Genomic DNA, 14,358 nt, shown 5'->3' with positions numbered 1-14,358 from the left:
AAAAGTAAGCACTCAAACCATGGTCTTTCATTTTGGGAACATGTCATTAACCTCCGCCATCTTCGAAGATGGATGGAGGTTACTGTTTTCACCCCTTTCTGTTTTGTTTGTTCGTTTGTTTGTTTGTGAACAGTATTACGGAAAAACTCCTCGACGGATTTCGACGAAACTTGGTGGGGGGGGGGGTTAGGTATGGTCCAAGGATCATGCCATTAGATTTTGGACTTGGTCCCCCCCCTCACCCCCCCCCCCAAAAAAAATGAAGAGAAAAAATTATTTTTTTTTGCATTTCTACATGTTTTAAGTGATTTCCACCCCCCAAAAAAAATTGTTAGAGAAAAATATATATTTTTTTTGCATTTCTACATATTTAAGTGATTTCCAACACCCCCCAAAAGAAATTGTTTGAGAAAATTTTTTTTTTGCATTTTTACATGTTTTAAGTGATTTCCAACCACCCCCCATAAAAAATTGTTACCCCACCCAAAAAAAGGGAATTTTTTTTTTGCATTTCTACATGTTTTAAGTGATTTCCAACCCCCCCCCCAAAAAAAATTGTTAGAGAAAAAAAAAATTTGCAACTTTTTTTTTCAACATAATTTCGGGGTTTTTTTTGCATTTTTACATGTTTTAAGTGATTCCCAACCCCCCCTCCCCCCCAAAAAAAAATGGAGAAAAGAACTATAACTCTCAGCACTGTTGACATATTTAATGAATAAGATATAAGGTTCACTTGAGTGACCTAGCAGTATTGGCGGCGGAGGTTTTGCACTCTCCCGAGTGCTCCCCCTCTAGTTCTTCCTTTTGTTATCACCATCAACCATGTGAATTATCCTTGAAATGTTCACCATCGCATTAGCTATTCTGACCTTATAAGAGCAGCACAGGTGTTTCCAAACTGGTATCCAAAGCAGTTGGGCTAAGCTCACACCTATGTAATAATTATTGCACAAAAATTATTATTGTCAATATCAACAGTAATAATTCACAATATAAAGCCTGCCATTTCACTGTAAGCAAATTGTTCAAAATCTTATGGACAAGGTGAAATGTTATATGTTTATGATGATGATGAAGTGCAAGGATGCAATGGAATATTGTTCTTTTCTAATGGCCACAATTACTCCCACATTCTTGTGGGATTGACTGGGGGAAACTGAATTAGGAATTTGCTCAGGGTGCCGGCTATCGCTCGTCACTCTTCACGAAATACACAGTGGGATCTTTATTGTCCAGCAACTCGTGCTGCGAGACAGTAAACCCAGTTTAACGTCCATCCGAGGGACAGCACACACAATGATGGATCACCAAGCCTATGAAACACCAGGATGACAGATTATAGATGGGTTGGGATGCAAATCCAGGCGAGACAGCTTAGAGGCGAGTGTGCATAGATCTATGCCATCCTTTTAGTAAAGGCCCGGTCACACCTTGACGTTTTAGCCAACGTATGCCGATTTTGGAAAATATTTTCTAAAACGCTGGCACACGTTGAATACCTTATGGGTAAGTTTTGATAACATTGAGAGCACGCTGAAAAACACTGCCATACGTCGTTGTACGTTGGCTTTAAACGGTGTACTTTTTGGTTGTCCTCAAATTTTTTCATGCTTGAAATTTCACGAAGTATGCCGGCGTATGACTCACACGTTCCGCTACGCCGGCCACAAGTTGTATGCACGGTCTGCGATCGTTGACAGACGTCAACACATGCTACTTGTAAGTTAATCATAAGTTGAGACACACCGAGGTAATGTTTAGCGTACCCGAAACTTATTTCTAACCTATGATTAACGTGTTGTTGGCACGTTACGCGATCGTTGCCACACATCGACAGACGTTACTTTTAAGTTACTCATAGGCTGAAAGACGTCGGTATAATGGATCGTCCTTGCGTCAGCGTCCACGGCCACGGCCAGGACACTTATTTGCAGCATTCTTCAAACTTTTCTTCGGCATGACGAGGATGTTCACACTTCGATGTCTAGCTTGGCTATGATTCCAATTGTCCATCGGCAGCGTCTATTTAAAATAGTCGAGTTTGAGTGTTTTAACACGTTCAGAAGAAACGCTTCAAATTTCAAAACCCCAGCGTCAAAAAACAAAGGCGAGTGAGAGCAATTTAAATCGTTCATGGTAAACAATGGAAATACTTGAGTGGTACCGTTTAAAAGTCGTTGAGTGTAAAAAAAATCCAATTGTTGAGCGCAAGCGTCTACTTTCAATAGTGGAGATGCAGCCATTTAAATCGTTGAGTGGCAGCCTATGAATAGCAAACCCTACGTCACCGGCAAAGATAAACTTCCACACGATATGGATAAGTTAGGCTATCGTTGGGCATACTTTGTGAACGCCGGCGACACGATAATTATTCGTTGGTATACCGTATCTATAAGTTATTGAAGCGCTCTATGCACATTATTAGTTCATTGTGCATTTGTCCAACCCGTTATGAATAGACCTAAATCGTAAAAACAAGCCATAGCTCATTGTTGAAAAAGCCCCATAAAAATTAGCCGCGAAGAATTTCGAACAATGGTGCAAAGATGTCTCCTACCCGTGGACACGCGGACGCAAGGAGGATCCATCAGAACCCACACCCTCCCCCTCACACTCACCTACTACTGCCAACATGAACAAACTACTACTAATACTAATACTGATACTGATACTGATACTGTTACTGCTGACATGGACATCGACTCAAAAAGGAACTCGAAAACACTGTTGGGTTCCCCTTTTATGAGCACCATTTTTATATACCAATTCCCAAAACCGCTGGGAACACGTCTTTATATGGCAGTTGTAAGTTAGAAACACGTTCATTTATTTTTTTTGTCGACCGGAAGACGTCATTGGAATACGTCTACATACGTCGATGTGTGTTGGGACTACGTAAAGAATCGTTAAAAGCACGTCAAACATAAGTTAGAAATAAGTTTCGCGTAAAAAAGACATTACCGAGACGTGTTTCGACTTATGAGTAGCTTATAAGTAGCCTTTGTGGACGTGTGTAAGCGTCCACATATCGTGTGTACAACTTATCCCCATCGCATGCGGAACGTGTGTCATACGCCGAGTACGTCGTAAAATTTTGAACATGTTTAAAATTTCTTGACGTACTCTACTTACTACTACGTATGATAGCGTACTTTAGCGTTGTACTCACGTATACCAAACTTACTCATACCGTATTTGACGTGCCCCAACGTTTTAGACACATTTTTCTTAGGTCGGCATACGCTGGCAAGATCGCCAAGGTGTGACCGCGATGTTGACACTTCCATTTCTACGGCAGTTATGATTCGAATCGTTGTGCGTCAGCCTTTTAATAGGCTACGTCATGACATCGTCGGCGATGCGTGCAACGCGCTATGCCTAAGTTAGACTATCGTTGGGCATAGGTTGTGTAGGCCAACAGGTTCAGCATTCGTTGGTATAAGTTATCTATAACACAACGAAACGTTCTGTGTCCATTACTAACGCGTTATACATAAGACCAAGTCGCTATGAATACATCCGAATCTTTAAAAAAAAAAAACATCAAAAGTTCAACGTAAGCCAGCGTTTTACATAAATTTTAATACGTTGCCATCGCTGGCTAAAACGTCAAGGTGTGACTGGGCCTTTAGAGTGCAATGCAATATGGTGAAATAAACATAATATTCATCAGAGTATGCTAACTGCTTCTCTATTGTGTTACCACATCACTTATCCACTCTGTTAACATCATGCTTATCCACTCTGTTAGCAATATTCTTGTCCACTCTGTTAACATCATGCTTGTCCACTCTGTTAACATCTCACTTGTCCACTCTGTTAACATCTCCCTTGCCCACTCTGTTAACATCTCACTTGTCCACTCTGTTAACATCTATCTTGTCCACTCTGTTCGCATCTCACTTGTCCACTCTGTTAACATCTCACTTGTCCACTCTGTTAACATCTCACTTGTCCACTCTGTAAACATCACGCTTATATTCAATAACATCATGCTTATACGCTCTGTCAACATCACCCTTAGGCCAAAAAAAAAATGTTGCATTGGCGTAACCCGCCCGACCCTAAAAATTCCGCCGACCCTACGTTTTTTTTTTTGTTTTTTTGCTATCGAAAAATTTTGCCGACCCTAATTTATTGCTATTTTTGTTGTTTTGCTATCGTTTTCAAGTATCTTGTTGATTGCGATCGCGATCGCAAAAACCCGGAAGTGTTTCGGACAGAACCCGCCGACAAAAAGGGTGGTACTCGAGCCGGGGGAGATTTTGGGAGGGATTTATTAGGAAAAAAAAAAAAAAAGATCCCGACCGACCTACCCTATTTTTCAGTGACCCGTTACGCCAATGCAACATTTTTTTTTTTTTGGCCTTATCCACTCTGTGAACAACTTGCTTGTTCACTTTTAACATCTTGCTTGTCCACTCTGTTAACATCTCACGAGTCCACTCTGTTAACATCACACTTGTCTGCTCAGTTAAGCTCTCACTTGCCCACTATGTTAACATCACACTTGTCCACTATGTTAACATCACACTTGTCCACTCTGTTAACATCTCACTTGTCCACTATGTTAACATATCACTTGTCCACCATGTTAACATCACGTTTGTCCACTCTGTTAACATCACACTTATCTGCTCTGTTAACATCGCGTTTGTCCACTCTGTTAACATCGCGTTTGTCCACTCTGTTAACATCTCACTTGTCCACTCTGTTAACATCTCGCTTGTCCACTCTGTTAACATCTCACTTTCCACTCTGTTAACAGCTCACTTGTCCACTCTGTTAACATCTCGCTTGTCCAATCTGTTAACATCTCACTTGTCCACTCTTTTAACATCTCACTTCTTGCACTAATAACATCACACTTATCTGCTCTGTTAACATCACATTTGTCCACTCTAAACATCACGCTTATATTCAATAACATCATGCTTATATGCTCTGTCAACATCACCCTTATCCACTCTATTAACATCACGCTTATATGCTCTGTCAACATCATCCTTATCAACTCTGTTAACATCTCGCTTGTCCACTCTGTTAACATCTCACTTGTCCACTCTGTTAACATCTCACTTGTCCACTCTGTTAATATCTCGCTTGTCCACTCTGTTAACATCTCGCTTGTCCACTCTGTTAACAGCTCACTTGTCCACTCTGTTAACATCTCGCTTGTCCAATCTGTTAACATCTCACTTGTCCACTCTTTTAACATCTCACTTCTTGCACTAATAACATCACACTTATCTGCTCTGTTAACATCACATTTGTCCACTCTGTAAACATCACGCTTATATTCAATAACATCATGCTTATATGCTCTGTCAACATCACCCTTATCCACTCTATTAACATCACGCTTATATTCATTTAACATCATGCTTATATGCTCTGTCAACATCATCCTTATCAACTCTGTTAACATCTCGCTTGTCCACTCTGTTAACATCTCGCTTGTCCACTCTGTTAACATCACACTTGTCTGCTCAGTTAACATCTCACTTGTCCACTATGTCAACATCACACTTGTCTTCTCAGTTAAGCTCTCACTTGCCCACTGTTAACATCACACTTTTCCACTATGTTAACATCACACTTGTCCATTCTTTTAACATCACACTTATCTGCTCTGATAACATCGCGTTTGTCCACTCTGTTAACATCTCACTTGTCCACTCTGTTAACATCTCGCTTGTCCACTCTGTTAACATTGCGTTTGTCCACTCTGTTAACATCTCGCTTATCCACTCTGTTAACATCTTGCTTGTCCACTCTGTTAACATCTCCTTGTCCACTCTGTTAACATCTCGCTTGTCCACTCTGTTAACATCTCGCTTGTCCACTCTGTTAACATCTCGCTTGTCCACTCTGTTAACATCACACTTGTCTGCTCAGTTAACATCTCACTTGTCCACTATGTCAACATCACACTTGTCTGCTCAGTTAAGCTCTCACTTGCCCACTGTTAACATCACACTTTTCCACTATGTTAACATCACACTTGTCCATTCTTTTAACATCACACTTATCTGCTCTGATAACATCGCGTTTGTCCACTCTGTTAACATCTCACTTGTCCACTCTGTTAACATCTCGCTCGTCCACTCTGTTAACATTGCGTTTGTCCACTCTGTTAACATCTCGCTTATCCACTCTGTTAACATCTTGCTTGTCCACTCTGTTAACATCTCCTTGTCCACTCTGTTAACATCTCACTTGTCCACTCTGTTAACATCTCGCTTGTCCACTCTGTTAACATCTCGCTTGTCCACTCTGTTAACATCTCGCCTGTCCACTCTGTTAACATCTCACTTGTCCACTCTGTTAACATCTCGCTTGTCCAATCTGTTAACATCTCACTTGTCGACTCTTTTAACATCTCACTTCTTGCACTGATAACATCACACTTATCTGCTCTGTTAACATCACATTTGTCCACTCTGTAAACATCACGCTTATATTCAATAACATCATGCTTATATGATCTGTCAACATCACCCTTATCCACTCTATTAACATCATGCTTGTATTCATTTAACATCATGCTTATATGCTCTGTCAACATCACCCTTATCCACTCGGTTAACATCATCCTTATCCACTCTATGAACAACTTGCTTGTTCACTTTTAACATCTTGCTTGTCCTCTCTGTTAACATCTCACTAGTCCACTCTGTTAACATCACACTTGTCTGCTCAGTTAAGCTCTCACTTGCCCACTATGTTAACATCACACTTGTCCACTATGTTCATATCACACTTGTCCACTCTGTTAACATCTCACTTGTCCACTATGTTAACATCTCACTTGTCCACTATGTTAACATCACACTTATCCATTCTTTTAACATCACACTTATCTGCTCTGTTAATATCGCGTTTGTCCACTCTGTTAACATCTCACTTGTCCACTCTGTTAACATCTCGCTCGTCCACTCTGTTAACATCGCGCTTGTCCACTCTGTTAATATCTCACTTATCCACTCTGTTAACATCTCGCTCGTCCACTCTGTTAACATCTCACTTGTCCACTCTTTTAACATCACACTTATCTGCTCTGTTAACATCGCGTTTGTCCACTCTGTTAACATCACGCTTATATTCATTTAAAATCATGCTTATATGCTCTGTCAACATCACCCTTATCCACTCTGTTAACATCACGCTAATATTCATTTAACACCATGCTTATATGCTCTGTCAACATCACCCTTATCCACTCGGTTAACATCATGCTTATCCACTCTGTGAACAACTTGCTTGTTCACTTTTAACAACTTGCTTGTCCACTCTGTTAACATCTCACTTGTCCACTCTGTTAACATCACACTTGTCTGCTCAATTAAGCTCTCACTTGTCCATTATTTTAACATCTCACTTGTCCACTATGTTAACATCACACTTGTCCACTCTGTTAACATCTCACTTGTCCACTCTGTTAACATCTCACTTGTCCACTCTTTTAACATCACACTTATCTGCTCTGTTAACCTCACGTTTGTCCACTCTGTTAACATCACGCTTGCTTCAGGCCCTATTACACCTTGACGTTTTAGCCAGCATATGGCAAGGTATCAAAATGTATGTAAAACGCTGGCGTATGCTAAACTATTGATGTTATTTTTTCCAGTTTTGGACATACTCATAACGAGTTGGACGTATGCATAACGTACACAGAACGTTTCGATAACATATAGATAACTTATACCAACGAATGCTGAGTGTGTTGTCGGCGTTCACAACCTATGCCCAACGATAGTCTAACTTTCGCATAGCGCGCGGCAGCCTATCGCCGACGATCACGTGGCATAGCCTATTAAAAGGCTGCGGCTCGATGATTCAAATCATAACTGCACTAGACATCGAAGTGTCAAGCCGCTGTCACACCTTGACGTTTTAGCCAGCGTATGCCGACGTATGAAAAATTTGCCGAACCAAGCTGGCACACGTCGAATACGTTATGGGTAAGTTTTGTATACATTAAGAGCACGCTGGCATACGTCGTAGTTCGCCGAGTGCATCGACAAATTTTCAGCATGTTGATAATTTTTTGACATATCCAGCATATGACACACGTTCCGCATACGCTGGCCATAAGTTGTAGGCACATTACGCGATCGTTGACACACGTCGACACAAGTTACTTGTAAGTTACTCATAAGTCAAAACATGTCGAGGTAATGTTTAGCATATCCGAAACTTATTTTTAACCTATGAGTAACGTGCTTTGAACCAATGTGTAACGTATCTCCAACGCACATTGACGTATTTGACGTCTTCCGGACGACCACAGAATTTACTGAACGTGTTACTAACTCACAGCTACCGTATAATGGCGTATTGGCAGCGTTTAGGGGAATTGGTATATAAAAATGGAGTTCACACAGGAGGAACCCATCAGTGTTCCAGACTCCATGATTTTTTTTTCTTCAGCATGACGGTGATGTTGACATTTCAATTTCCAGTGCGGTTATGATTTAAGTCGTTGAGCGGCAGCCTATTAATCATATTATATTACAACCGCACTTGAAATCGAAGTGTCAACATCACCGTCATGCCGAAGAAAAAAAAAAATAAAAAAATAAAACATGGAGTCTGGAACACTGACGCTAAACATTACCTCGACGTGTTTCGACTTATGAGTAACTTACAAGTAACATGTGTCGACGTGTGTCAACGATCGCGTAATGTGCCTACAACTTATGGCCAGCATATGCGGAATGTGTGAGTCATACGCTGGCATACGTCAAAAATTTTCAAGCATGGAAAATTTGTCTAACAGCTCGGCATACTACGACGTATGCCAGCATACTACGACATATACCAAACTTACCCATAACGTATTCGACGTGTGCCAGCGTTTTAGACAAATTTTTCATACGTCGGCATTCGCTGGCTAAATCGTCAAGGTGTGACAGGGCCTTTACTCTGTTAACATCGTGCTTATACTCTGTCAACATCACACTTTTATGCTTTGTCAACATCTCTCAATGCTCTTGGATGCATTTTATATGGCCCTGGAGCATTATCTTTTCTTTGCTCTCTTAGCTGTTTCGTAACTTTTCCACTCCTATCTGAAACTCCTCTAAAGGCCTTCCTCAGCCCCTACAATGAGATAGATTCATCTCGCTTGCATCATCAACCAATCTCCCTGGGATATTCCTCAATCGACCCAATCTTGTCTTATTCTCTTGTCTTGTTTTTCTTTACCCCTTCTGTACTTAGGGGCCATCCAAAAATTGACGCATTTTTTGCACAAATCTGACACACCCACCCCCTGGAGCACTCCATAATGCTTCAACAGACATCCCCTGAAATACTACGTAAAACGCTCGATTAACACCTTCCCTCCCCCTATTTCATACCTAAATCCCAGGATGCTATTTATCCCATTGTTTTTTTTTTATTCCAGTTACTATGAATTATAGCATATTTTAAGAAGTAAAGGCGGTACAGCGTTCCGTCATTAAGGCTAGGAAGCAGACAGAATCCCTGTAATGACGTCAATGAAAAAAATCACTCGGAGTGATGTAATCATTTCTATGTATGTTTAATTGCTTTCATTTGCAAATGAGATTAAGTGTCTGTGGAAAAAGCAATGATGGTATTTAAATAAAGCAATTCGCTTTTATCATTATTGTATTGAATATGTGTATCATTAAATACTTTCGTCTCTGAACAAAGGGTTTCTGGAATAAAGTTGTCATTGATTGATTTAGCATGACATAATGGGACTGGAAACACCCCTCATTTCCCCCCATAGTACTCTGTAATGCTTGGACAAACACACCCACCCCACCCCCAACCCCGATGCATTATGTAATTTTGAATGGCCCCTTAATGAATGCCTTTCTGATATGTTTAATATTATTGGGCGTATTCCTTTCATCATATTATCTGTTTGGCTTGGTGAGTTAATTTCTTAACGAGCCTTTGTTTGCTCATATTTTACTCCAAGTCTGACTCCAAACCTATTGTTTCATACACTACATGGCCAAAAGTATGCAGGTGGACACCCCTTCTAATCAGTGGATTTGGCTCTTTCAGCCACACCTATTGCTGACAGGTGTATAAAATCAAGCACACAGCCATGCAATCTCCATAGACAAACATTAGCAGTAGAATGGACCGAACTGAAGAGCTCAATGACTTTCAACATGGCACCGTCATAGGATGCCACCTTTCCAACAAATCAGTTCGTCAAATTTCTGCCCTGCTCGAGCTGCCCCGGTCAACGGTAAGTGCTGTTATTGTGAAGTGGAAACATCTTGGGGCAACAACAGCTCAGCCACGAAGTGGTGGCCACACAAGCTCACAAAACGGAACCGCCAAGTGCTGAAGTGCGTAGCATGGAAAAATAGTCTGTCGTCGGTTGCAACACTCACTAACAAGTTCCAAAGTGACTCTGGAAGTAACATCAGCACAAGCACTGTTCGTCGAGAGCTTCATAAAATGGGTTTCCATGGCCAAGCAGCCACACACAAGCCTAAGATCACCATGTGCAATGCCAAGCGCCAGCTGAAGTGGTGTAAAGTTCACCACCACTGGATTCTAAAGCAATGTAAGCGTGTTCTCTGGAGTAATGAATCACGTTTCACCATCTGGCAGTCCGACGGATGAATCTGGGTTTGGCAGATTCCAGGAGAACGCAACCTGCTTGAATGCATAGTGCCAACTGTAAAGTTTGGTGGAGGAATAATGGTCTGGGGTTGTTTCTCATGGTTCGGTCTAGGCCCCTTAGTTCTAGTGAAGGGAAATCTTAACACTACAGCATACAATGGCATTCGAGACGATTCTGTGCTTCCAACTTTGTGGCAACAGTTTGGGGAAGGCCCTTTCCTGTTGCAGCATGACAATGCCCCCACGCATAAAGCGAGGTCCATACATAAATGATTTGTCGAGATCGGTGTGGAAGCACTTGACTGGCCTGCACAGAGCCCTGACCTCAACCCCATCAAACACCTTTGGGATGAATTGGAATGCCAATTGCGAGCCAGACCTAATCGCCCAATGTCAGTACCGACCTCGTTAATGCTCTTGTGGCCGAATGCAAGCAAATTCCTGCAGCAATGTTCCAATATCCAGTGGAAAGCCTTCCCAGAAGAGTGGAGGCTGTTACAACAGCAAAGGGGGGGGGACCAACTCCATATTAATGCCCATGATTTTGGAATGAGATGTTGGACGAGCAGGTGTCCACATACTTTTGTTCATGTAGCATCCCTAACAAATGCCTTCTGATCATCCCCAATAGCATTCCTTACCTTCCTGGTGAAACACCCTGGTTCAAAAATGAAAGCTTTCTGCCATTTTGACTCTTTGTCACATTTTTCTCACATCTGTAGAATCAGCACCCTGAGTCCATCTCTCATTGTCCATTCCTCCATGACGCTTAGGTCGTGACTCACTGTCAGCTTATGTTAATCTCAATACCTATGATCTTTTCTACTCAAGATAAAACATTTGTTTGTTTTTCAAGGTCTAAGTGTTCTCTTCCACTCCACTGTCAATACATTATACTTCCATCCTCCATCATTTTGCTTTTTTCTGAGCCTCAATTTAAAAATAAATCAGCATAATTGTCAGTTTGCATAATAATCAGAAATATGGTCCTTTTTCAATTTCATCAAGAACAGTCCAGATGTTTGACAATTACAAATCAATCAGTGGTGTACAAGAAAGATGAAGGGAAGAAGGGAATGGAGTTTAAACAAGGGTGGGAAAGTTTCATGATGGCCAATGTTCACTTTTGTAGATAAAGTCAAAAACTAAAGTTTGACACTTCTTTCTCAACATCCTCTTTTGTCAAATCCCCCTACCTTTTACATACAGTTGGGCCCTGGCCTCAGCCGACCCTTGGGTATTGGTAGCCCGGCACAAGTAACTGCCCTGATCTTCCCGACGCACAGCTCTGATGGTTAATATGCCCCCATCGATTTCCACATCTTCCGGTGGAGCTCCATCCATCTACTCACCACAGATGAAAGGTGGAGTAGGAAGGGTTGGGCAGAAAAGTAGTTTGTAAGAAAATGTGGCAACATATTTCTCCTGACAATGCAATGTGCTGATTATAGTTTAAAAGGCCATCAATTAAAGTATCAAAATCTATCACCATGAAGTCAAAATCTTTAAGGTTGTACTGTACTCATTTTTAGCTCACCTGGAACATAGTTCAGGTGAGGTATTAGCATCACGTAGTGTCCAGTCAGTGGGTGAGTCAGTATGGAAACACTCAGATCTTCTTCTCCGAAACCACACACACAATTTCGATGAAACTTGACCACAACCACCATCACCCGTGATGCTAAAACTAATAGACCTATTTTCACCAAACTTTCTCAAACTTCTGAGGACCAAGGTCTCATAATGCCTTGCAAATCCCATCAAAAATTGCATATCAACAATGTCAATTTAAAGGTCAAAGGTCATTACGATTCTCGAATCGCTCCTTATGACTTTTCAAAAAGTATTCATCTGATTTAGATGTAACTTGGTAGGAATCATCACTGCATGGTGCTTTTCAAAAGTTTGTTGAAACCATCGGCTAATTTACATATTTCATGGGTCATCCATGCATACTAATGGTTCTCTGGTTCTACCAGGTGAGTGCAGGGGCATTGCCCCTATTTTTAAAGTAAACTGCTGTGCAAAAGTCTTGGTCACATTTAGGATTTGCAATATATGGATGTTATGAGCATGAGCAATTTACTCAAACCTCCGCTCATGTTTTCTACTATTATAGCAACATTGACTATTATTAATACCTTTTAGTTTGGGTAAGAAGAAACCAAGTTTGTCATTTAACAATATTTAATTCACATTAATCAGAATCATCAAAAACTTGTGATCACAACTCAAAGTAAACTATACATAAGCAGCTAATATGAAGTCTTGTCATGTTTAATCCATCCCATTGACCAATCAAATATAATTGATGACTCATTGTCAGGAGTTCTTCTTCATCATTACAATCGGGTGCGACTCTCTACACATCCATAAAGCTAAAAGCCCACTAATTATACCCTACTGCAGAATACTGATCTCCCAGTATTAACTGTTTGCTTGAACCAAAATGGCTAAAATTCCAATAGATCGCCATAGAATTGTTTCAGCATAAAGAAGTAAAAACATTGAGTGAAATATCTCGCATCACTCGACTTCCACGGTGTGGCATCCAAAGCACAATCAAAAATACCGAGAAACATCATCTGTAATTGACAAACCCATGCATGGAAGACCAATAGCTGTCTAACAAGGATGAGAAATACTTGAAGATAATATATCCTTAAGGAATAGAAAAAAAAACAAGACAAGCATCGCATTGACAACAGAACTGGCAGAAAGCTCAGGTGTCTTCGTCTATCCATCAATAGTACAATGGTCACTTTTGAAATCAGGACAAACCCCCAACTGCATGGCACTTGTCAATAGATAAAGCCAAGGAAGTGGTTCCACACCAGCTTCATAATCTCTTGGCGGTTGTCAGTGGATCATTGGATCCAAATATTCCAACCTTTGCTGGCATGTCAGATGAGGTCATCACAAGATTTTATCAATTTCGAAAGACATAATCTACTCGGCCAAGAAAAGCAAAACACCGTCATGATTAACTAAGTATTGTTTTTGCATTCAGCATACAGTCCAGGTGGATATTTTTGTAAAGGTTTTTTAATTTTTTGATTTTTTGCAAATCAAGCCACAACCACACACTTGAAGACCAAAAATGTTGAGAAGTGACAGGTGTAAAAATTCGAGGATCATGGAGGAGCTAGAAAACATAACAGACCTGTAAGTAAAAGAATGAAAAGAGCAATATGAAGAGGATCAGGGGATCATGCCAAAAGCAGTGTTGAGGGACAAAATAGAGGGAGACTTGCAAGAATAAGGGATGTGGGCGAGGATGAAAGCAAGGGTAGAACACAAGGGGGTGAACAAGATGGATACCGCCGCAAACTCTTAATCACAGAAGTGGAAGGAAAAACTGGAAACTCGGAAAGAACTGGGCTTGGGGGCGGGGGGGGGGGGTTAAATGGACCAGAAAACATGATTATGGATAGGGGGTGACCTTATATCAAGGGTCCTCAAAAGGCAGACCTCGGTCTACATCGGGATTGCAGGCATCATCAGTCTGCATCCCCCCCCCCTCCTCCCCTGCTGAGCAAATCCCCTCACATGTTCTCTATTCTATCTACCCCTCTTTATGTGTCAATGGCCTCTGGCACTTATCCATTCAGACCAACTTGATAAATGATAAATGCAGGAAGAGATTAATACAGGTGATTAACGTGGGAGTAAAGCAGCCAGCTAAATGGTATATATATATATATATATATATATATATATATATATATATATATA

General features: G+C 41.0%; 2 protein-coding genes across 13 annotated transcripts in view; one reads left to right on the top strand and one right to left on the bottom strand.

The window, feature by feature from the left end:
* The window catches only part of LDLRAD2 (low density lipoprotein receptor class A domain containing 2), an 814,009-nt gene that overhangs the window by 113,237 nt on the left and 686,414 nt on the right, over nucleotides 1–14,358 (top strand). The window lies entirely within an intron of this gene.
* Nucleotides 1–14,358, bottom strand: part of HSPG2 (heparan sulfate proteoglycan 2) — a 399,834-nt gene that overhangs the window by 22,858 nt on the left and 362,618 nt on the right. For all 11 annotated transcript variants that reach the window (XM_085894498.1, XM_085894501.1, XM_085894505.1 and 8 more), the window contains one exon: nucleotides 11,820–11,967. In XM_085894498.1, coding sequence (XP_085750624.1) covers nucleotides 11,820–11,967 — 148 coding nt within the window. The remainder of the gene's footprint in view (nucleotides 1–11,819; nucleotides 11,968–14,358) is intronic.

The sequence above is a fragment of the Eptatretus burgeri genome, chromosome 9 (assembly GCF_056783735.1).
Source record: "Eptatretus burgeri isolate ZD-2024b chromosome 9, Ebu_testis_v1, whole genome shotgun sequence".
NCBI lineage: Eukaryota > Metazoa > Chordata > Myxini > Myxiniformes > Myxinidae > Eptatretus > Eptatretus burgeri.
The sequence above is the reverse complement of the archived record's forward strand: the minus strand, read 5'-3'. Positions and strand labels throughout refer to the sequence as shown.